This window comes from Alexandromys fortis, unplaced genomic scaffold (genome assembly GCF_014885135.2).
Source record: "Alexandromys fortis isolate MF-2015 unplaced genomic scaffold, M_Fortis_MF-2015_v1.1 scaffold_124, whole genome shotgun sequence".
Classification (NCBI taxonomy): Eukaryota; Metazoa; Chordata; class Mammalia; order Rodentia; family Cricetidae; genus Alexandromys; species Alexandromys fortis.
The window spans coordinates 3,514,150-3,538,135 of record NW_026067995.1 but is presented as its reverse complement, the minus strand read 5'-3'; the positions used below and the strand labels follow the sequence as shown (position 1 = coordinate 3,538,135).

The 23,986-nt window shown below is 45.8% G+C and overlaps 1 protein-coding gene across 6 annotated transcripts in view; it reads right to left on the bottom strand.

Moving 5' to 3' along the window:
• The window catches only part of Syde2 (synapse defective Rho GTPase homolog 2), a 63,507-nt gene extending 44,755 nt beyond the window's left edge, over nt 1-18,752 (bottom strand). For 3 of the 6 annotated variants that reach the window (XR_007595030.1, XR_007595031.1, XM_050160166.1), the window contains exons 1-4: nt 17,404-18,751; nt 8,098-8,772; nt 4,735-5,819; nt 183-309 (exon numbers count right to left, since the gene is read on the bottom strand). Coding sequence is in view for 4 of the 6 variants with exons in the window: in XM_050160166.1 (XP_050016123.1) it covers nt 183-309; nt 4,735-5,819; nt 8,098-8,772; nt 17,404-18,610 (3,094 nt within the window). In the remaining 2 variants the exon portion in view is untranslated. Of the gene's footprint in view, nt 1-182; nt 310-4,734; nt 5,820-8,097; nt 8,773-17,403 lie in introns of all 6 variants that reach the window. The other 3 variants (XM_050160167.1, XM_050160164.1, XM_050160165.1) reach the window with 3 other exon arrangements.
• Between the last annotated feature and the right edge of the window lie 5,234 nt (nt 18,753-23,986).

The window sequence follows — 23,986 nt, the reverse complement described above, 5'->3', positions numbered from 1 at the left end:
CCATCACTGGCTGTATCTTAATAACTCCCTTCAGAAAGTAAGACTCACAGTCTTGTGGGGGAAGGAAAGTTAGACTTCAGAACAGAATCAAATCAAACGCAGGTTATAAAAGCGTGTTTCCACTTTCTCTCCTGCAGGTGTAGTCTTTCCAGAATGAGCATAAAATGAAATCTATTTTTTACCTGTTATTACATTTATATCTGGGTACTGGTTTTCACACAGACCAACAGTTTTGCTATCCTTCTCAAAAGCCTCGCGAAGCTCTTTCTTGACAGCTGCTGAACCACACAATCGATACAGGCCTACGACCTAGAAACAAAACGCCACGTTACGGAGAGGATAACGAATGCAATGGCATACATCACGTGAACTTGGCAACAGTCATCGCAACACCTCAAATGCAGCTTCTGAGACCTCAAATTAACTGTTTCTACAGTGATGGGAGAAAAAACGCGTTTTAGGTAAAAACAGGAAATAAAATAATTAAAAAGGTAAAATAAGGTCATTTTAGGTAAAATAGGTAATAAAATAATAAAAAGGTAAAATAAAGCCTACTTTAAAAGTCATACAGAAGTTCCACAGACAGTGCTCACCGGGACCTACAAAAGTACGTGTTAGGAACCCACCGCCAGCGCGTCTAATTACCACGTCTTCAGAAGCTCAATACGCACCCAGGGAGAGGAAGCCAAACTGATCTCAAAGATAGATAGATAGATAGATAGATAGATAGATAGATAGATAGATAGATAGATAGATAGATAGATAGATAGATTTTTTTAAAAAAAATCCCTGATTAAGCTACTGGATTCTTTTGAAAAACTAAACCTCAAGAAATTTAAGGAGATGGGGTGGGAGGGGGTGGAGTCCAGCTACAATCCCCACAGCACAAATAACCTGGTGTGCTGGCTGGCAGGTGCAGTTCCAGTCCCTGGGCCTAGGAGGGTCAGGAACTCAAGATCACTCTTAGCTGAACAGTCAATTCAAAGCCAGTCTGGACTATACGGACCTATCTCAGAAGAGGGGAAGAAGGGAGGGCGGGACAGAAGGAGGGACAAGGGACGGAATTTAAGGAGAATAAGGGGTTGTCACCCATCCTTTCAAATCAAAAGGCTACTTAGGAAGCAGCCACCCTGAGCTGAAGGAACAGTTACAGAAAACTATTTCACAATAATGAGCCATGAGCAATCCTCGAAAGCTTGACTTAAGGATCTGCAGAGAGTACTCTAAGTGACCTAGAAGACAGCAGCAGAGAGCTGGGTTCCACACGGGAGAGCATCACCACCACCGCGGGCAAAGGATATCTAGAGAACTCAACGACTAACTGTACTAACTGGAACACCGTCAAAAACCTGAATCTACTTCAAAGAAAGACCCATACAAAGTGCTCCTACCTGCCAAAGGACACAGTGAAGAAACCAAGGAAAATGCTAGAAAGACAATTCTCATTTCAACTCCTAACTGAAGTCCCGAGCGATCCATACTGGGAACAGCATGTTAGGGCTAGCATAGCACCTCGAGAAACATGGTGAAAACACACGTAGGTGCGCACACACATGGCGCACAGACATACATGCAGGCAAATACCATGCGCATAAAATAAAATAATAATTAAAACAGAGAATGCAGGAGGCTGGCAAACATGAAATCTTGAGACATCACCTCTCTGTCACGGTCCTGACTAACAAATAGAATCCATTTACTGGGGGAAAACCCACAGATTAAGTTTGTTATTTCAGGCTAAACTGTATGTTTAAAATGTGCAGTACAAAGAAAATAGAGGCCAAATGTTAAATAAGATCAAGGGAAATACTTCCATAGTAAAGGAACCAACTTTATTATAGTCCTTTTGATATAGGCCCATTTAAGTATAATGAAGTCCTATAGTAAGAATTTATACCTTTGAACCTGAAGACAAAATAAACCTGACAGACTAAAGTACTATTTAAGACAGTAGGCAATGAGCTGACCAAACATTTTATGACAATGACAGATTTTTAAAGGCTAAAGAAGTGAAGATCTGCCGTGTGCATCAAAGGAAGGACATTCAGGATACAGCCCTGCGTTCAGAGGCTGACTGAGGCATGAACACTTCAGTTACAGTGGACGGGCCATGACTGTGATCTCTGGAGAAGCAGAAGCAGCCATGTGCAGAGCAGATACAAGATCACACATCTATGTCACACCTCCTCTTTCCATGAATCTTAAACTGTTTTCGCAGTGAAAAACCAAAAACAGTTAGTAGCCAAGGGGCAAGCAAAACTTAGGTGATGGGACTGTGTGGCAGGCTGCAGGTACAGGTTTAATAGCCTCTGTCCACTTGGTCTCTTAGATGGGGAAGAAGGACTCAAAACAAATACTTCTTAATATGCAACTTTCTAAAACGATTTTTTTTAGTTATTATTGTATTATATGTATAGGCGTTTGCCTACATATATGTCTTTGTACTATGTGAATGCCTGGTGCCCATGGAGGCCTGAAAAGAATGTTAGGGCTCCTGGAAATGGACTTATAGACAGCTGTGAGCCACCATCTCACAGCTGGTTGCCCGAATCGAAACCAGGTCCCTCTACACGAGCAGCCAGTGCTCTTAACTGTTGAACCATCTCTCTAGGCCCAAAAGACTTATTTTTAAGTGAGTGTGTGTGTGAGTGAGTGTGAAAGAGTGAGCAGCAAAAAACTCTTGACTGCTGAGCCATCTCTCCAAGCCCTCAGAAACACAATCCTCACAAGGTACAGTGTTGCACACCTACCATGTCAGGACTTAGGAGGCGGAGACAGCAGGATCAGGAGTTCAGGAGCAGCCTCCGCTACCTATCTGATCTAGTAAAAACAACAGAGAGGTCCAAATGTACTGCTGAGAGCTTTTGGGCCACAGGAAATCTTTATTTTGTGCTACAGACATTTAGTTATCTGTCCTGAGTGCGCACCCGTGTGCCACGGTCCACACGTGAAGGTCACAGGCTCGTTTTCTCCTAGGGATCAAATCAGGTCAGCGGCCTTTACCTGCTGAGCCCCTGCCTAGTCCTTAAACTTTTATGCAAGTAAGAATCACTGCTAAAAGCAGCAGTCTTTGAGACAGGGTTTCTCTGTGTAGCCCTGGGTATCCTGGAACTCAGTCTGTAGACCATGCTGGCCTGGAACTCAGGGAGCCACCTGTCTCTGCCTCCAGGGATTAAAGGCGTGCACCACCATCCCCTGGCAAAAGTGGCGGTCTGTATGCACCTGTTTTCTGCACCTTCCAGAGCATAAACTTCTAGAGTGCTACCTGAGCGCCTTATTTTAATTTTAAATTGAAGTTTCTATTTAATGATTAACTTGAAAAATCTACCTAATCTCTGAGCGTCTACACAAGGTGGGGGTGGGGACAGAAGAGGAAATGGAAAACGTAATGCATAAATTAGCTGGCTAGAAGCTGGACTGTAAGCAATTAAAGACCTGCTCCAAAGGCAACATCAACTGGAGACAGAATCACGTGTCTGCGCATTTAAGTCCTTCTGGAAGGTTACACACCCTGTTTCTGGCTACAATTTTCACACTGTGTTAGAAAGAAGAACGGATTTTGTTTCTTCTACAGATTGCCTTTGCCGTCCTATTTTAGAAGTGTGGTGATGTGGGAGTGTCATATCAATCTGTTGATTTCATTGGCTGAGCAATAAAGAAACTGTTTGGCTGGCCCTCATAGGTTAAAGCATAGATGGGAGGAGAAAACAGAATAGGATGCTGGGCGGAAGAGGAAGTGAGGTCAGACTCTGCTCTGCTCCCGGAGAGACCCGACAGCTCTGCTGGAGCAGAGACGCCATGCTCAACTCTCCCAGGATGGACAGAGGCTAGAATCTTCCCGGTAAGGCGCACCTTGGGGTACTTACACACATTATTAGAAATGGGCTAGTCCAGGTGCGAGAATTAGCCTGTAAGGGTTAGAGTTCATGGGCCAAGCAGTTCTTAAATGAATACAGTTTGTGTGTTGTTATTTCGGGCATGAGCTAGCCAAGCGGCCGGGGTGTTGGGGACGCAGCCCCGCCACTCCTATTTCAACAGTGTGGAAAGATGTTTCTCTGGTTAAGAGCACCGGCTGCTCCCCCAGCGGAGCTTGGTTCAATTCCTAGCATCCACACGGCCCCTCACAAAATCTAATTTCAGGGCATTCCAATACCCTCTTTGGGCCTTCATGGGCCCCAGGCACACACCGAGCAGGCAAAATGCCCGTACACATAAATAATAAAATTAACAAACAAAATGTGGACACGGGTTCTGATCATTAGGAGCTCTCCTCACCTCAGGTGTGGACCCAGAGTAAAGAGCTGGGTAAGTTTGGACTTCTGAAGAGGGAGCTGGGAGAATCAGGATGAGGTTAATCTCAGGTGTCAAGCCAGGTCTTGTGACCCACCGTTGGAATGGCCCCAGAATTTCAAAGCACACAGAAGTATGTATTGAAGAACCGAGTCTTCCTATGTTAGCAGCTTTTCAAGACAATTTGCTATAAAGTAATCTAGTCCTAAACCCCATGTAGTTCCGTCTCACAACATAAACTATGGCATCGTCCAGCAGGCTCTCAAATCAGAGGCAACGAAAGCTAAGCTATGAAACATTCCAAAAATAATGCAATACCAATACAGCAGAGTTAGGGAGATGTCTAAATCTCTCTTGTTTTTGCAACCTAACCTTCCTTGAATTCCTGTTCCCCAGACTTAACAAGCAATCAATAAAGGAGAGCAGGGAAAGGCAGCGAAATACCTGGCAGCCCCTCTTCTCAATTTCCACGATACATTTCTGTATCAGCAGCGGCACCATCGACCCCGCGTTTTCTTTCTCCACAACCTTCTGAATGTCAACACCAAACATGACGGACTCCCGGCTTTTATCCAGGCCGTGGAGAGAATTCTCCCACAGTTCCATGAGGGTCACCTTGACATAAATAAGGCCTCTGGGTTCAAGTTTGACGGCCAGCTGGTGTGTCTTTGTCACTCTGAAGAGAGTGGGCAGGACAATTGTGCCATGGCAGCACACTCGGTTTCTCCTCGGAGTGGGCTCCCAGCTGAACACCACCAGCTTCAAATGCTGTGCGTTTTCGATCTCTATGTTGAAAGTGTGGTCCATGTCTAAGAACGTCGTCCGGCAGGTGAGCAAAGCCGTTCTGGCTTTGTTCACCGAGTCTACCTGAATGGCACAGAAGACGTCTTTGGAATCCATCCGGGGTGGCTTGAGCCCCTCTGCTCCATAGAAGTGCACGCTCATGAGGCCCGATATGTACTGTGAGCACTTGGGCTGGTCGGCAAAGCTGTAGTGTCTGAAGGCATCTATGTCTATGTCGTTTTTGCTACAACCGCTCGGAATGGCTTCTCTTCCTTTCCCGAGTTTGTGCTCGGATCTGTGCTTGCTCGATTTAGTTCTAAGTTCGGGTGAATCTCCGTCGCTAAGGTAACCACCCTTGCAGGAATACTTCGAGCTCCCGGTACTTTTCTTCTGGTAGCTGTGCTGAGACGAAACAGTGGTATCAAGATGGTACCGGCTTATGACGTTCCTGGTCGGGTTCCCAGAGGGGAGAAGGGCACCACGAGGCAGCTGGTGACAGCTGCACTTGGAAGGGGTACTCTCTGGACTGCCTATATCGTGCGAGGGTCCCCTGGCACCCAGCTTCCGGCTGAATTCTGGCAACCTTTTCATCTTCATGGACAGCTTCCTCACAGTGCGTGGAGATTTTATTTTATCTGGCAAAGACCAAGTAATGGAACTGCCTTTCTTCGCAGGGCTGGGGCTCGGAGAAGACGGCTCCATAGCTCTCAATTCAGTCCTATTTGCAGAAACCAAGACCCCAGGACCTTAAAAGCGAGAAAGAAAGTTACTACAAAGAGAAGGGCACCAACTTCTTATTTCTGCTTTAGAAGCCAGCTGGTGCTCCTGATGCAGGGTCCTTTTCACTCCTCCCTCTGCAGTGCTCCCCAGCGAGTGCAGATCACTACGTGGTGGCTTAAGTTTTGGAGCAACTGGAAATGCCTCTAGCTCAGAACATTCAACTAGAAGGACAGCTCTAACGTCACAACGCTGCTGTATTTATACCCTCTAAAGCCAAGGGGTGCACAGAGCAGTGTCCATTAAAAAAAAAAAAAAAAGAAGTTAAGCCAGGGGATGGCGGCGCAGGCCTTTAATCCCAGCACTTGGGAGGCAGAGGCAGGCGGACCTCTGTGAGTTCAAGGCCAGCCTGGTCTACAAGAGGGTAGGTACCAAAGCTACACAGAGAAACCTGTCTCGAGAAAAAAAAAAAAAAACAAACAAAACAAAAGTTAAAAACCAAACAAGTCTGTAATTGGGCAGCAAAAAAGGCCGTCTTTGTTCTGAAGTCTATTAAGCTGTTCTATATCCGACTGAACTTTCTGGTGAACTGGTTCTGGCACAACACTGACAGAAGGTGCAAAACAATCAATTTTTCTAGTTAGAAAGGACAGATTAATCGATTTCATTCTTTTAGTCTGTACATGTTCCTACTAAGTTTTCAAATTAATCAAACAAAATAAAAATATGCTCTGAAGCCAGGTGGTGGTGCGCACCTTTAATCCCAGTACCTGGGAGGCAGAGAGGCAGGAAGATCTCTGGTGAGCTCAAGGCCATTCTCAACTACGGAGTGAGTTCCAGGACAGCCAGGACTGTTATTTCGAGAAACCGAAATAGAAAAAGAAAATGTTCTGAAAACAGAAACAACGCAGAGTTGCACACGCCTTTGATCCCAGCACTCAGAAGTACAGACAGGTAGGTCTCTGAGTTTGAGCCCAGCCTGGTGTACAAAGCAAGTTCAAGGATAGCCAGGCCTATACAGAGAAACCCTGTCTTGAAAAACGTCCCCCACAGTTCAACATCATCCCAGTTATTTCATATTCGATTTTCAGGTTCTTGTAAACGCCTTTAGATAAAGATCCAATAACCTTAATGCCAGAATCTAATCTTGGCAAAACTATTTCAGGATTAAAGTGAGCATGTTTATGTGCTTAGAGTCAGCAAATTAAATCGTCACCACAAAAGTCGCCCTCCACCCATCCCTGTATCCTAATGACAAGCATTGTTCCATGCAGAGAGAGACTACTTTAAGTATGCATACTGAGCTTTTCTGGTGAACAGTTAGTAAGAAATGGAGGGCTTGCCTACCGGACAAAGCATCCCTTGTACTGCCAACCACAAAACAGTCCTACTGGCTCACTGGTCTAGAACATTCTATAGTAATCAGGGTCCTGTTTTATCTAACATTAACCTATTTTGTTATAGAAAGGCTACTCAGTGTATTAAACTGCTCTGGTTTTTCCTAAATTATTAAGGAATTTAATAATCTGATTCTTTTTCTAAACTGTTAATAAACAGTTCCTACCGGAGTCATTCAGAGAGTCTACCGCAGACAAGAGGGAATTTATTAAAACAAAAATGTAGGGCTATAGAGAAGGCTGAGCGCGGAAAGTGCCTGCTGCCCGAAACATGAAAACAGAGTCAAATCCTTGGAGCTCATGTGAGTCAGTAATAGGTGTTGCTACAGAGAGCAGGAGGTGGAGAGGTGCAGCCTAGCCTGGCCACGTAGTGGTTAACAATGAGAAGAACCTCCTGCCTCACACAAGGAAGAAGGGTGAGGACAGACACTCAAGGCTGTCTCTAACCTCCACGAGTTCTGTAGCGTGGGTGTGCCCTGACTTACACACATGAACAAGCACACACATGCACACACCACACAGGAACAAACACACACATGCACATTCACACACACACAACACACACAATTGCTTTGATTTTTAATATTTAAGAGTTGAACTACTACAAAATTCTATTGTCAGTGAAACTAGAATTATATCAACTAAATCACAAAACAGCTATGAGAAGTATAAAATGAAAGATGCTTAAATATAGAAATTTATGCACCAAGCCAGAGGGGCTGGACCCTCCAGGAGCAGGAACTATAGGTGGGACCCAAACTCAGGTCCTCTGCAAGAGCAGCAAGCACTCTTCACGCAGGTCCGAAACGTCTTCACTTTATACACACATACAGCCGACATCATCTGGGCTTAGTGCTAGGAACTGTCAAGGAGTAGGAAATAGAAGTATCAGGTGTACAGTGACGTTTACCTGTAAAGGCAGATTTCAGCACGGGGCTGTCCTCTGCCGTGATGCCTTCCTGTGTCCTGGGTCCTAACCTTTGCCTGCGCTGCTGCGTAACCTCTGTGGACTGGATGGAGTCTACAGGGCTCGGCACGTCACCTGTGTTCTGGGCAGAACACAGCCGCTCTTCACCATGCAGCTCAGCCTTCCTCAGGTCTCTCGCAGACACCGTGTTCGCACGGAGAGCAGGGAGCTGCACTGTGGTAGTGTTCGCCTCCTCGAGACTCAAGACACCTGCTGCGCCAAGCTCGTCTTCCTCGGGGATGGGATTGTACCATATCTCCCCTTCATCATCAGCATGGTTGTCCTCACTGAAGTCTAAAGAGCAGTTTCCTGAGAATGCAGAGCTGGCGGCATCACACGTCGCATGTGTGTAGCGTTCCCTTGGGGACCTGCAGAAAGGCTGCGACGGCGCATATCTGGGTGACGACACCGGGGAGGGCGGGAAATTGCTTCTCTCTTGGCATCGCTTACTCTCTTCCAGACTCTGAGACCTCAGGGTGCTCTGATACAGCCAATTGCGTTTCTTTGAGACAGTGATGTTGTTAAGGGGCTGATGACCTCTAAGCTCAGCATTATCCTGTACATCTTCAGGTTCCCTTTTCTTCGATGGAGACCCATAGACATTTTCAAATAAGTCTGCTTCAAAGGAGAAACGAGAGAGCATAATAATGTCAGGTCCAGCAGGAAAGACATGTCACTTCAGATCAGCTATTAAAACGTTTAAAAATAAAAATGATATTAATTATATTCACAGATCAAAATCAAATCACAAAAACTTTTTTCCATTGAAATATAGTTCTAATTTAGAAATCCAAGTGAGTATATAAGTGTTATGAAATTCTAAGGGATAAACAAGTGAACAGTGCCTTTATTGTAAAATACAACAGTGCTCAAGTCTTATGCTAAGCAAACTATCTGATCTATAGAAAGTTACTAAAGAGTTAAAGTATGCTTTTAATTGATATCTGAGTAACAGTCAAAGGACCAAAAGTCATGAGAAAGCACAAGTAACATTCCTTTACTTTCACGAAGACTAATTTTTAATAAAAGCCTTTAAATTCACATAAGGAACATAAATATTGAGCAAAACAGTGATCTAATAGCAGCGATAACAATGCATTAAGCTATAAGACGCTTTATAATAAACAAAGAATTAGGTCCATGTATAATCAAGGCTTTCAGTAACCTTCCATTTACTGAAAAAAAATTTTTTTAAATGTAAATTTACCATTCTCTTTTAAATCTAAACATGTACCCAAATGCAATTAGACCAAATCCTTCATCGCAAACCGAGGTTCCAGGCCAGATATTTCTAGATACATAATCTAGACTAGCTATTTTGTTTGCTTGTTTTTCGAAACGGGGGTTTCTCTGTGTAGCCCTGGCTGTCCTGGAACTTGCTCTAAAGACCAGGCTGGCCTGGAACTCAGAGATCCATTGCCTCTGCCTTCTGTGTGCTCACTTGTCTAGACTAGCTCTTCAGAGCTCCTACAACGGAAGACACTGGTCTACTCAATGAGTGACCACTGTGTGCTGAGCAAGAGACACAGCAGCAGCAAAGGGCTGAATCCCTGGCCCTCTACAACAGTGGTTTCTCAACCCTCCTAACGCTGGGACCCTTTAGTACAGTTTTTCATGCTGTGTCGACCCAAACCATACAATTATTTTGCTAGTGTTATGAATTATAATGTAAATATCCGTGTTTTCCGATGGTCCTATGACCCCTGTTGAGAACCAGTGCTCTACAGCAATCCTGCGAGAATAAGCGGTGTTCAAAACTAGGTCTGTCTCTAAAACTGGCAACCTTGCGCCTTCCCAGACCACACAGCCCACTAGCAGTAGGAAGTGACTGTCTCTGAACGTAAGACGGTCTGCATTTTACCGTGTGGAGCACTGCTGATAAAAGATAGGTGCCATGTAAAAACCCTACTCACCAGACCCAAGTTCCTCCCTGGGACCAGCTAGTTGGCAAACAGAAGCAGCAGCTTCCCCACCCCGACCCCTCCCTTGCGGAAGGACCATCTCCACCCTCCGGGTCTGAAGATGCAAACATGACACATACTCGGTAAGATCTTGAGATGATTTCCTTTCAATATTTTTAATCAAGGAAAACTTGATTCTAGTGTCCCTCTTTTTGGACCAGAGAGATGGTTCGGTTAGGAGTACTTACCGCTCTCACGTTAGACACAAGTTGCGTGCCTAGCACCCATATCAAGAAGCCTGCACCCCTGGAACTCCAGCTCCGGGGGATGACTCCTCTTTTGGCCTCCTCCACAGGCAACCGTATGCACACGGACATAGACACATAATTGAAAAATAAGCCAGGCCTAGTGGTGCACACCTTTCATCCTAACACTTGGGAGGCAGAAGCAGGCAGATCTCTGAATTCAAGGCCAGCCTGGGCTACAGAGGGAGTTCCAGGGCAGCCGGGATTACACAGATAAACTAAAATAAAAATAAAATACGTATTTTAAAAAAATTGTTTCTTCGGTTCTCTCTCCTCCGTGCCCAAAGATAACAAGAACAAGGATCTCGGAAGTCACCAGGGCTCTGGGTTCTCAGGGATCACAGGCTCTTTCCCAGGGCTCTGAAATCTAGAATGACCTTGCCTTTCAGGCCACATCTCTCTCATTGTGTAACAGCATATCAGACCTGTACGAGACACTGTTTACACACAGTTCAGACACAACGGCAAAGCCAAAGCTAGAAATCACATCTTGTTGATCTTCTCAGAGCTCCTTAGCAATACCCAAAAATTTATGTAGCTGGACACATTATTTTGTGTCCTGCCATTGTTTTTCACAAACTATCCATCCCACACCATTCCTGATGGGCATCCACATGCACTACATTCCAAGGAACCGGAATGAGAAAAATAAATCTACTAGCACCTTTTATGTAAGCAAGTTGATGTGTTTAAGCAAAGCGTAATACTACTAAAAGGAACAAGTGCACTGTGAGACACTCACTATTTTTGTTACTGTGCATGTGGTGTATAGTGTGTGGACATGTGTGTGCATCCATGTAGAAGCCAGAGGCTGGATCCCCTGGAATTGGAGTTACAGAAGGTTGTGAGCCACTGTGTGAGTACTGGGAACAAACCTGGGTCCTCTGCACCACTGCGCCTTCTCTCCATCCTCCCATCATGTTTTATTGAGACAGGGTTTCTCACTGAACTCGGAAGGCTGCGTGTAATCCTCTCTCCCCCCTTCTTAAGTTAAAAACTAATGCCTAATTCAATTGCACGGATTTTAGAGTTAAATCTTGCTTCAGATTACAGATACACAAGAAGATGGAAGTAAAAACAAGTATGCAAAGTTGCAGGGCAAAATAAAAAAAAAAGCACTCTCTTACAACGATACATTAGTTGCTATAGTTTCCAGGTTCTAACTAAAATGATTTTATTTTGAAAATCTGTAAGAGAATGCAACAGTGGCAACTTTGGGGGAGTTTTTCACTGAGAAAAGTAGGCTTCATAGTGGTAAACTACTTGAGCCCATTTTATTCTCTCAACAATGATTTCATAGTAAAGACAGACGGTGCAGTATACTGAACATTTAACTGGTACGTCTCTCGCAGCATCAGCTGACTAAGCAGCAGTGCATTTCGTCGTTAACTGGAAATGTCCAGCACCCACGGCATCTTTCCATTGCTCCAGCACCCAGAAGCGGTGTCCTTCCTTCTCTTTAAAACCCTCAAATAAAACCAATTCCATAAGCATCAGACATTGATGCCTATGCTTAGGTTTTGTTGGCTTAAGAAGATGAACCTGTGTGTGCACTTCCCAGAGAAATCTGAAGGGAGGTGGGTGGAGAAAAGGCGCATTTCCTTTTCTTTTTTTATGACTAGCAATAAAAACCCTGAAGCAAACTATACGCTCACATTTGACACATCAGAGACTGAAAGAGTAGAAAGGAAAAGTGTGAGATGGTTTTCTTTTGTTTGTTTGCTTTTTGCTTTTCCAAGACACGGTTTCTCTGTGTAGCCCTGGCTGTGCTGGAAGTCACACTGTAGACCAGACTGGCATAGAACTCAGATCTGCCTACTGGGATCTCAGGAGGTGTTCGAGAGGGCAGCACAGAAGAGAATGGGAGCAGGATAAGTAAGTACTGCTAGGGGTGCTCTCTAGCTCAACCTCAAAGCTCCCCCAGGCCTAACTCCTCAATCTTCTCACATGCTGACTGGGTAAGGCAGTATCCTCACGATGCCTGCCAAGTGCCTACACTGTACCGCATAATTTTAGTATTCTCACAGTGGCCCAAGAAAAGAAGCCACAAGAAGACACAAGTATCTTGTCTAAGGTCAAAGAAGCAGGGAAGGTCTGTCCAGAAGTCCAGAACCTATAGACTTATATAAGACTATATAGTTCTTCCACGTTCACCTTGCTGGCAGATTCCAAAACTCCAACACTGATTGGTGAGAGATGGGATCAATTAAGATAACTGCTCAAATGCATCATGTATTATAAGTAAGTACTAACTATTAATCCATACAAGATTGAAGCAGAGAACTCTGCTTTGCTCTAACTGGGGTCAGCATAAGCATCAGGTATTAAATAAGGAAGTCATTCCAAAGCTGAGGCACGTGGGAACTCCAGGCCCTTACTAAAGAACGGCCTTCCAAACGGCTCCATCTGTCCACCAAAAGCCTATTAAAATGCAGAAGCTCAGGACCCTGCCCAACTCTAAGGTTTTCCAGGAGTCCATAGGCACATTGTTTGAAAGCATCCTTCTCAAACAGCGAACACAAACCTTCTGCAGCAAGGGCCTAGGAAACAGCCTAAGATATTCTCAGAAGATACACAAACATCTCTTTGATTGCAAACCATTGATTTAGAAGCACAGGACTTTCAAACCAGCAGGACACTATTTTCTGCTGATTTTGTAATTCTCAAAGTTTTCCAGTCACCAGCAACTCCAATGTTCCATGGCGCTCTTCCAAAACAACAAACAAAAAAAGCTGCACTTGCTTCCAAAGGCCAGAACGGCACGCTGTCCCACACAGGATTTCAAGCGAGAAGACAGTCAGAAACCGTCCACTTGCTGCTACTAATGTTGAGGATGCTGGGGGGGGGGGAGGGATCAATGCAAGAACAACAAAGAAACCAGAGTTTCAAATACTTCAGAAAAGTAGTAGATGGGAATCTGTATCATGGTATCAACTTTACGGTGGTTAAAGATCATACCAGCTAGGGTTTGGGGGTCTTAAGAGAAATGGCTGAGCTAATAAGAGCACTGGCTGCTCTTCCAGAGGACTCGGGTTCTATTCCCAGCCCCCCACAACAGCGAACAACCGTCTGTAACTGGGTGGGCACCTGGCACACTAGTGGTGAGCAAACAAAACAGTCATGCACATTAAGATGAAAATAAATCAATCTTAAAAGGGAAAGAGGAGAAAGGGGAGGGGCAGAGTCGGTCACGGTGGCACAGGTCTTTATCCCAGCACTCAGGAGGCAGGCAGAGCTGTGTAAATTACTGAATTCCAGAGCTATTGTAGAGACTCTATCTCCAAAAAGCAAACAAAAAAGATCATACAAACAGGGAACTGGGGCTGTGACTCAGTGGGTACAGTGCTTGCCCAGTGTGCACAATGCCCTGGATGCCATCCTATGGGGTACGGTCATGCACAGACCTGGAGTTCAAGGCCAGCACTGGCTACAAAAGCAGCAAAGAAGATCACGCCATCTAATTAACACGACCTTAAAATTTCTAGGTTAAATTATTAAGCAAGTCTTTCACAGAAGCAAAAGTGGAGTCAAGGAGGCTCAATTAAAGAATAGCCACACTAACTCAACCGATGCTCCAAACATATTTCTAAAAATTACACGCTAATTAAAATTAAGACTTATAATGAAGTGCAGTTGGCAAATAAACTATGATTCCTTCATAATTTTAAGGCTTGCAGAAACTTGACAATATTTACTGTGTGTAATGACTTTAGATTTCTTAAATAATCATCTCAATTAGGAACAAATTGGCCAATCTGTGAACACTGCACACATAAACGCATCCGACTGCTGGCATCATGATACAGGAAACATTTAATGGTTCTTGGAGCCAGATAGCAAAACAGAAAGCCACTTGTTTCCGTGTCATAACAGCCTGTAAGAGTCTCCAAACATTTTGGTACTCAGAGTAGGCAGCTCCAGGTCATTACACAGCTATTAGATTCTGAACTGTAATCTTATTTTGAAAAAAAAAATATGCCCTTATAAATACTTAGAAAGTGTGATATAAACCCTTTAAAATACTTACCTTCCTTTGTACAGCTAAGAATAGACTGCTTCAACGCTCGACTCTGCAATTTCTCAGAAGAAAACAGTTTTGAAAATTTTATTTTATTCTCTTTTGTGTGTTGGTGGAAGAGTGGATCTGTAATCACATCCAAGTCTTGACCCTTCTACGCAGCTACTCTATCACTGAGCTACATAAACAACCCAACAAATTGACTCAAAAGTGTACTCCAAGAAACACCAACTTTAAACGGTATATAACAAGGCTGTAGAGATGGCTCAGCAGTAAAGAGCACTTGTTCTTGCAGAAGACCTGGGCTCCATTCCCAGCACCCACATGGAGGCTCACAGTCGTGGATCATTCCACTCCCTCCAAGGCACCAGGCAGACACGTAGTGCCCACAAATACGTGCAAGCATGCAAACACATAAAATACATCTTAAAAAATACTTTTGTTAAAAAAAAGAACTAAATTAAATTATCATTAAATTCTTTTAAAAGTTTTAGAGACTATTCTAGAATCCCCCCATCTTCTTCTATGCATGCACGCTACATCGTGTTTTATAAAAACTCCATCCATCTCCTCAGGCCAAGCCATTTAATAAAATTAGTTGGATCAGGCCTCTAGAAGATTTTGAGTCCCTTGGACCTTATATGGAGAAGTTTTTGAGTCCTGAGAACAGAGTAGGAATCCAGACAACAGTGTGAATCTGTACACAGCAGCTAAGTGAGTCTGCACCCCAGCCAGATGCCTTCAGCAGACTCCTTACCTCTAGGTCCTTTGTGTTGCAAGACAATGGCCTTATCTTGGGTGGGGAGAAGAGAAGGGAGAGGAGCTGGTGGAAGAATCCAGGTCGGTGCAGACCAGCAAACCACCAAGAAAACTATCCGCATCGCAGATGCCAAAAAACCTATTTTATTTTTACTTCCTAAAGAATAGATGTGTGATATGAACAGAAGTAAGGAAGCCAGAGTTTAGGTCGGAGATTTTGGCAGCTTTAGGTTAGATTTCTTATAAAATACTGCTATAGTAATTGCAATATTTAGCTTTAATTTTAATTGCAGAGTTTGGTTTTAATATTTGTATTTAATGTCATAATAGAAGAGCAACAAATTCATCCTTCAAGGAAATATACTTTTAATTCCCTAGTATTTACACAATGACTAAAGTAATTCGATGGTGACTGTGTTTTACAAGGAGTTCTGTTATCAGTGAAAGTTATCAGAGTTGAATTGAACCAAGCTGAAGGAGCTTGAAGGTCATCAGACTTTGACACCAGTACTTTGGGGCTGGGAAAATCGGGGGAGGGGGTTTGTTGTTGATTTGGGTTTCCTATGCTTTGGGCTTTTGTTTTTTATGTGAGCTTGGTGCTCTTCTCTTTTTAAGTGCACTTCTCTTGACAAAGACAAAACTATTCCTTTACTTGGGTGAAACAGAATCAACTGTTGAATATATGTTATCTGAATATATATTATCTATATATCATACAAAATCATTGTTTAAGTAGAACTTTTGTGATCTTTGCTTCTCATCACATTTGTGTTTTATTGATTAACGATGGTGTGTAATAACCCAATTCTGTGGGATCTGTAATCTTTCCTCTTTAATTCTGGTTTTTTTTTTTTTTTTGGTTTTTCGAGACAGGGTTTCTCTGTGATTTTGAAGCCTGTCCTGGAACTAGCTCTTGTAGACCAGGCTGGTCTCGAACTCACAGAGATCCGCCTGCCTCTGCCTCCCGAGTGCTAGGATTAAAGGCGTGCGCCACCACCGCCCGGCTTTAATTCTTTTTTTAAAGACATGGTCTCACAGTGTAGGCCAAGCTGGCCTGGAACTTAGAGACCCACCTGCCTATTCCTCCAGAGTGCTGGGACTAGTGGTGTGCAGCACCAAACCTAGGCTGGATGTACACTTCCCGTGAAAGCCTCAAATACTTTCAGTACTCAGTATTTTTTAAACGCTTCACTGACAGACCCTGTACGTAACAGGGTGTCAAGATACCACGTGGTTTTGATCTGTTTCTTTCCCCAGAGAATTTTGTTATTGACAACAAAACTCAGAGATTTCTACAACTGATAACCTAGACCTTCATAGCTTATGAAAAACAGGCGCATACCAAACCAAGGAGTGTGAGCACTATATAAGGACAAACAGACTTTTAAAAATATTTTTCTACTATAAATAATGTTTCCCAAGTTTTCAAGTGACCTTGGGTACTTGGGCGTGGATCTGGGTGACATTTATTTTCATTACAACCATGCCAGTATCCTAGGGTTTTTTTTTTTTTTCATCCTACAAGTGGATAGAATCTTTGATTTGGGTTTAGTTTGGTTTGTATGTGGTGTGTGTGTGTGTGTGTGTGTGTGTGTGTGTGTGTGTGTGGCCAGCATGCTCACATGCAATTCTGAGTTCAAGTATGTGTGAGGGCCTGGAGGAGAAAAAGAGCCTAGTAAGTAAAATGACAGTTTATGAAGCCTGTAAAATTCTACCTTGGATGGAATTCAAGTTCACAAACTTCCCAAGTCTTAGGGTTTGCCGAGAGCTACAGAAGAAAATCAAGGCAGTGCCGGTCATCTCAAAACCTACAGAAAAAGCAGGTAAAGAACTTAGCTTCTGCTCACTGTTGTTCTAAGGGAGGAGACACGCTGACTCTTGGAGAAGAGGAGGAAAAAATCCGAAAAGGGAAAGGAAAAAGCAGGAAGGGAGCGAAGAGGAGGAAGAGGGAGGGCGAAAAGAACACAGCGCTAATGCATGACATTGGCAGAGTCACGCGACCTACTGCAAAAACACTGGCCGGGACAGAAGCCCACATCAAAAACAGGAGAGCCAGGGTTCTCAGCCTGTGGGTCGAGACCCCCACCGGGCGGCCTATCTAACATATACATTATGATTCGCACCAGCAGCAAAATTAGTTGCAAAGTAGCAACGAAATGATTTTGTGGTCGGAGGTCACAGGGCATGAGGAACTGTATTAGGAAGGTTGAGAATCACCGCCCGAAAGGCTCACGGTTTGCTGAACACACTGACCGCAGTGTCCTACCTGTCAGTGCGATTCTTTGGTCCGCGGTCACCGAGAGGACGTGGTTTTCGTGCACTTTCCAACTGCCCAAATTTGGAGAAGTTGCCTGCGCTCCGGGAACTTTGGATGCTGTCCCACGAGCGCGACCCTTCATCCCCAGGGACAGCAGGCGTCCTTTGTACATCCACCTCTGCAGCTTCTTGACCGTCACCGCAGGTGGCTTGAGGAGCGGAGGCCCCTCGGGACGGTCCTCTTGGCTGCTGGGTATCACAGAGGTCCCCGCAAGATCCCTATAGGGACGTCCCGAGGACCGGCCCGGGTCCTGGCAGATGGAAGGCAGGAACGCGGCGGATGCAGCAGCCCGGTGGCTGCCCCGGCTCCAGCCGTCCATCCCACCTACACGTGGCGGGGGCTCGTCCCTGTCCCGGTGCGCGACGCACGAGATCCAGCTGTCGCTCGCCCACCGCTGGAGCAGTGGCGGCTGGGGGTTCCCGCGGAGGCTCTCGAGACTTCTGCAACTGGACAGCCTCATCCGAGGACTCGGCGGCCGTCCTACCCCGGACTCCTTAGGAGGCGACCGGGGCGGGGACACCTGCTGCGGCTGCGAAGGGCGGTCGCCGCCTCGGGGGCTGCAGGCTGGGCGCACGGCTGCGCCGTGGGGGAGAGGTGGCTGCTGGCCCCGAGCCCGGGCTCCCGCGGGTCCGCCCCGCCGCGTGCCCGAGTCAGGGGGCAGGTCGTGCATGGCCTGGATCAGCAGATAATAGGCCTCTCGCAACTGGGTCTGCAGCCTGCCCGTCTCCCGGCGGCCGCCCTCCACCCCCGGGGAGGAGCCCGCCGCTGGGAAAGGCGAGGCCCGCAGCGCCTCCGCCCCCTCGGGCGCACAGCCCGCGGGCAGGTTCTCGTAGTAGTCGGCGCCCTCGTCCTCCCCGTCGTCGTTGTCGTCGTCAGCGTCACCGCTGCCTTCGGGGCCCGGGATGGCGCGAGCGAGCGCGCGGCCCAGAGCGGCGGCCTCTCGAGCCCCGCGAGGCCATGCGACCCGCGCGCCTGGTTGCTCGGAGCGCATCCCGTTCCCCCACGCGGGCTGCTCCATGCCCGGGCTCACGAGCCCGCGGGGCGCCGAGCGTGCCTCGGAGAGCGAAGCCGCCACGGTATCCGCACGCAGCTCGAGCGCCCCCGGAGCGCGGGGCTCCCGGTGCCGGCCGAGCGTCCTCCGCCAGGGCTCCGCCATGCGCACAGCCTCAGCAGCCCGGCTCGCCCTGGGCGCGGGGCTGGCTCCGAGTCCCGCGCGGGCGGAGGCGGCGGCTCTCCATGACCGCGGCCGGTCCTCGCCAGCTCCTCACATACTTGGCATAACTCTGCCGCGGCGGGCCGTGGGAGGGGGGCGGGGAGGGAGGGCGCGGGCGGGCGGGCGCGGCAGCGCGCATGCCCCGGAACTGGAGCCGCGACGGGGCGCGCGGGCAGCAGCGCTGCCTTCCAGAGGTGGGCGCTCCGGGGGCGGGGCCAGCGGGGCTGCAGGGAGGGAAAGGTGGAGCGGGTCCCGCTGCCAGCTCGCCACCTTCCCCGGCCCCTCCCCGCTGCCCCCCGTGTGAGGCGTGGCTCCGGTACAGCAAGTCCTAGCTTGAGGGTAACAAAGACTGTTTGGACGGATCGAGTGCAATGCAGGTGTATCTCTCTGGAGCGAAGTTCCAGTCAGTTCCCTCCCCGCCTGGAGCTGGGGCAAAGGAATCTGCGGACCTGGAGAAGTCAAGAGTGCTGCTGGCTGGTCTTGTAGAGGACACAGGTTCGATTCCCATGCCTGACGGCTCACAGCGGTCAGTAACTCCAGTTCCAGGGGTTGATGCCCTCTTCTGGCCCCCGCGGGCACCAAGTAAAGTAGACAGAGGTCGACTCAGGCAAAACAACCATGTACATAAAAATAAATAATAAAAAATGGAATTTTCAGTAATTCCTTTTTGCTAAGGATTTTTTTAACCCTTTATGTCCTAAATCACCTCGATTTCCTCTGCTTTAAATCTGTTTTTCCTTCTGCAAAAATGATGTGTGCTCATCCAACGTTAATCCCTACATCAAACAAAACATGTCACGCCTGCACTTAGTAGGTACTCAAGTCCTCAAAAAGCAATAACTGAGTAAATAGTGCTTGCATTACAGAATCAAATAGCTCGGTCCTTACTCCAATATGGTCCTCCATGTAAGCTGTGTTTTCTGCACCAAAGGTTCCGTTCTCTAATTTCCATCGCTTAGATGTGTAGTCTACTTGTTAGCACCCGTCTCTCTGTCTCCTGGAATAATGTCCCGTACATCTGTATCTGGAAAACCTACCCGTCCTAGGCTTGGTATGGTGGTATACAGCTGGTCATCTGAGCCCTGGGGAAGGAAGCAGCATAGGGTGGAGGCAGAGGAGGACAGCCTGAACTATTTAGTGAGACCCTCTCTCACAATAGCTAAACTAGAGAAAGGATGGAATTGTTCAGCAGACAAAGGCGCAGGTCTTCAAGCCTGATGGCTTAAGTTTGAGTTACAACCTCGTGGGACCCATGTCTTGGAAGGTGGGGACCCTCTGTCTTCTAACTTCCACGCGAGGCTGTGGCACACTCGCTCAAAAAGAGAAGAATGTGAAGGGGAGGAGGAGGGCCCTACCCATCCTTATCTTCAGTTGCCTTCCTCACCAGGAAGTCAACTCCAAGCAGGACAGAATCACAAGTTCTACCAAAGTCCAATAATCCAGTACACACACATACACACCATGCACAAACAAGCCATGCACACACAAATCGTGGTCATATTTGTTGACACAGATTGTTGTAGCTACTTAGTTTTTACATAATTTGTATGCATGTTTTGTGGCCCTTAAGAAAAAAAAATCAAAATTCATTCACTTCCTAAGGACAGAAACTGTTACCCCCTGTTGTGTTGTGGTGCATTCAGCATCTTAAACACTGCATGACGAAACTTTTTCAATGACAGCAGTGTTATAAAAAAAAAAAAAAAAAAAAAACAGTGGCCTCGGTTTCCAGTCTGTTGCTCGGCCCTCCACTAGACCATAGCCTATTGGTGTTGTTTTAAAATTCTTTCAGCAACAAATAGAAAAGACGGTTTTCAAAATTAACCTTAATTCTTAATGGGAAATGTTACACCATGACGTTCATACCTCCATACTGGCAATGCTGGTATATTTTTATTGCAGGAACCCAAGGCTATATTTCATGAATAGTCAAGGCATAAAAATACTCCCCAGAGAATATTCCCACAGGAAATGACTGATAGCAAAGCTGCCAATAGTGGGTTCTATAAACACAATTTGATCTCTATCTCAGAAATTGTTTCCCTTCCAAGTGGGTTGCACAATCTTTTTATTCTTTGTAGCTAACAGAGTTTAAAAATGCTGTAGGCTGCATGCAGACACACACACACATCTATATATTGAACTCTGCCCTTAATTCAACTTACTAACTTGTTCAGAAGTCATGAGATCCTCTGGTCAGTGTAGTATGCCATGCCGTGCATTGCTTTAGGCGTGACTCAGAATATAGCACACCACAATGAAATCCAATACTACTTTAAACTGAGGGTGTGAACTGGGCTAGGGCTAGGGCTCAGCTGGCAGAATGCATGCTGAGCAGACACAAAAACCTGAATTCTATCCCAAACACCAAATAAACCGCATTTGGGACCCACACCTGTAATCTCAGCATGTGGGAGGCAGGGCCAGGAGGGTGAGAAGTTCAGGTCAGCCTGAGAATGTTCTGTAAAGTGAAGTCACAATTTTAACTCTAGTTTGGGTTACAGAAATTAATAATTCAGCTGTGACTATGTGATACTACTTAATGGTCTTAAATACATAAATCCTATTTTTTTCTATAAGTGTATTAGACTGCAATAAAAGTTTGGAAACAGGTCATGCCAAAGCAACACACCCACAGAACTGGCGTACTCTACAGTATGATCCACCAAAGCAAGGTATTGGTCTTCGATTGTTGGGTTATCTCCGTACCATTTCTGTCCTATCTTGCAGATTCCCATGTAAATTAGGGGCTGACCAGGCCATCTTGCAGTGTTTATACTTGTTTCTCAGAGGCTTGGCAAACTCTTTGGTGCTTCATGAATTGACAACTACGGCATTGGCACTGTCACCAAAGATTTAGCCTTGGGAAGGCAGGAAGCCAAGCAGGCTGGATCGGCGCTGGCTCAATGGAGGGGAAGGGAGCAAACAGGCAGGCTGAGGCACGGGGTTTCTTTAGCAGTCATGTGTGTTACAGTTATTTTTCTAGACAATCCAGTGTGTTCGTGTCTCACTGGTTCTCAGTCTTCTGTCATACCCTTAAAGGAACCAAAGGCAAGTTGAGTCCTGGAATTTCTGCAGGTCTCTCTTCCTGAACCACCTCACCGGAAGCCTGGAGTGCAGACCTTTCTGGTCTACCATGTAGCTCTCCACTGGTACTGAGTAAAAAGTATCTTGAGCCTACAGCAGACCACATTGGCTCCTGACCCGGATAGCATGTTCTCCACACAGAGGTTCTTGATTAACATCTGGCAGTTTGCAAGAATGCTTTTGTTTCCCACCTTCCTGTAAAGTGGCGAAAGGAAAACTTTTGCTAAATCTGCATGTGCTTTCTAACATTTAGAAACATTTCATGTTTTAGAAGATTCATTGACGTTTTATATTGCCTAATCCTATATGATCTAGATGTATTACTTGCCCAAGTCCACCACCATGAGACAGGAAAACAAACCTGGCATCTGACTGCAAAGCTACTACACCCCTGTGGCATTTCCTAAACCAGAAATCGAGGCTAGCCTTTCATCCCGAGACAGTGTTGGCTCTCACTTGAGTGTTCCTGGCTCTAAATTAACTGATACCCTTTCGGAATATAGCTTAATGTTTATGATTATAAAACTGAACATTTCAACTTTTCTTAAAGCATTCATCAGCGGTGCTAGAACTACAGACCATATTCCCATTTATCTGTGAATTTTTTTTAAAAAAAGGCAAGAATAGTCTCTTCCAGGAAAAAAAAATGGAGTATGATTTTCAAAGTAAGAGAATGAAATTTACTATTGTTGTAGTCACTGTTGTGATTGTTTTTGTGATCAAATAACCAATAAGAAGAAACCTGAAGGAGAAAGGATTTTGTTGGCTCACAGTTTGGGGGTACCAGTCCATAATGGAGGGTAAGGCATAAGTCAGGAGCCTGCTACTTGACCATATTTCAATCAGAGCAGAGAGAGAGATGAAGCTGGTGCTCGGCTCACCTCTTCCTTTTTCCTGTATGATTCCATCCAATCCCAGAGCACACGGATGCTGCCACCAAATTCAGGTTAAGTCTTCCCATCTGAGTTAGTCTTTGAAATGCAGCCAGAGGTGCCTGTGCCTCAGGAATCTCTTCGGCGATTATAAATCAATCAAGCTGACAAAGATCAGCCATCAGAAGTTGTTTTTTGTTTTGTTTTGTTTTGTTACTTAATTTTGAAGCAGAGTTCTCTAGGACAGGTTGGCTTCAAGCTTCTTATACAGTCAAAGATCATTTTTCACCTTGATCCTCCTACCTCTGATTTCCAAATGCTAGGATCACGGGTATATGCTACTTCAGCTGCATTGTCACACAGATTTCATTTTTATTTTGTTGTGTTTTTGTTTTTGTTTGTTCATTTTGAAACATAGTCTCATTATATATTTCCAGCTGTCCTAGAATTACTATGTGGACCAGGCTGGCCTTGACTTCGCAGAGATCCACGTGCCTCTGCTTCCCAAGGGCTGGCATTAAAGGCATGAGCCACCACACCTGGCCACACAGATACTTTTAAAGATTTATTTTTAGGTACGTGTATGTGTGTATGGTTGCTAAGTGTGTGGATGGACATGGAGAACAGGAGGAGTCAGGTCCCCTGGAACTGGACTTACAGGTGGCTGGTAAGGGTGCTGAGAACAAAGCCAGTCCTCAGAGGAGCAGCAAGCATTCTTGGCTGAGTTCTCTCTCCAGCCTCGGTCACAGTATTCCAAAACCAAGATACATATGACCCTATGATCTCAAGATTTCAGGTCAGTCCCCCTTCTCCATTTTGTTTGGAGAGTATTTCACTCTGTAGCTCAGGCTTGACTACAGTTCACTATGTAGCCCAGGCTGTCTTCAGACTGGAACCAATCCTGTCCCAACCTCTGGCATACTGAGATTACAGGTCTGAGCTACCACGTCCAATTCAGACAACCACTGCAAAGGTCAACGCCCTTAGGAAAAGTTTGTAATTGCCCTAAAAAAGAGGATGGGGTTGAATTTGTTCAAAGATAACTTGATCTTGCATTTCCATCACAGGGTTCCAAACTCAGTGCCTTCTGGGGCCAGACAGGCCCTGCCAATGTGGGCACAGATCCAGGTGGAGCAATCAGCCTGCCTAGGAGAAGGGAGCAGTGGCTTCCTCAGCCCGGGAGTGGAAACCTACCTAGCGCCCATCCCTTATCCGTGTCTCCTGGTCTTATCTATCATCCTTGCCTGAGGAAGTGAATTTTACTCCCCTTTTTAAAAAAGATTTCATTCATTCGTGTCTTTATTTTTAACTTTATGAGCATGGGTACTTTGCCTGCTTGCGCTCATGAGTTCCACAATAC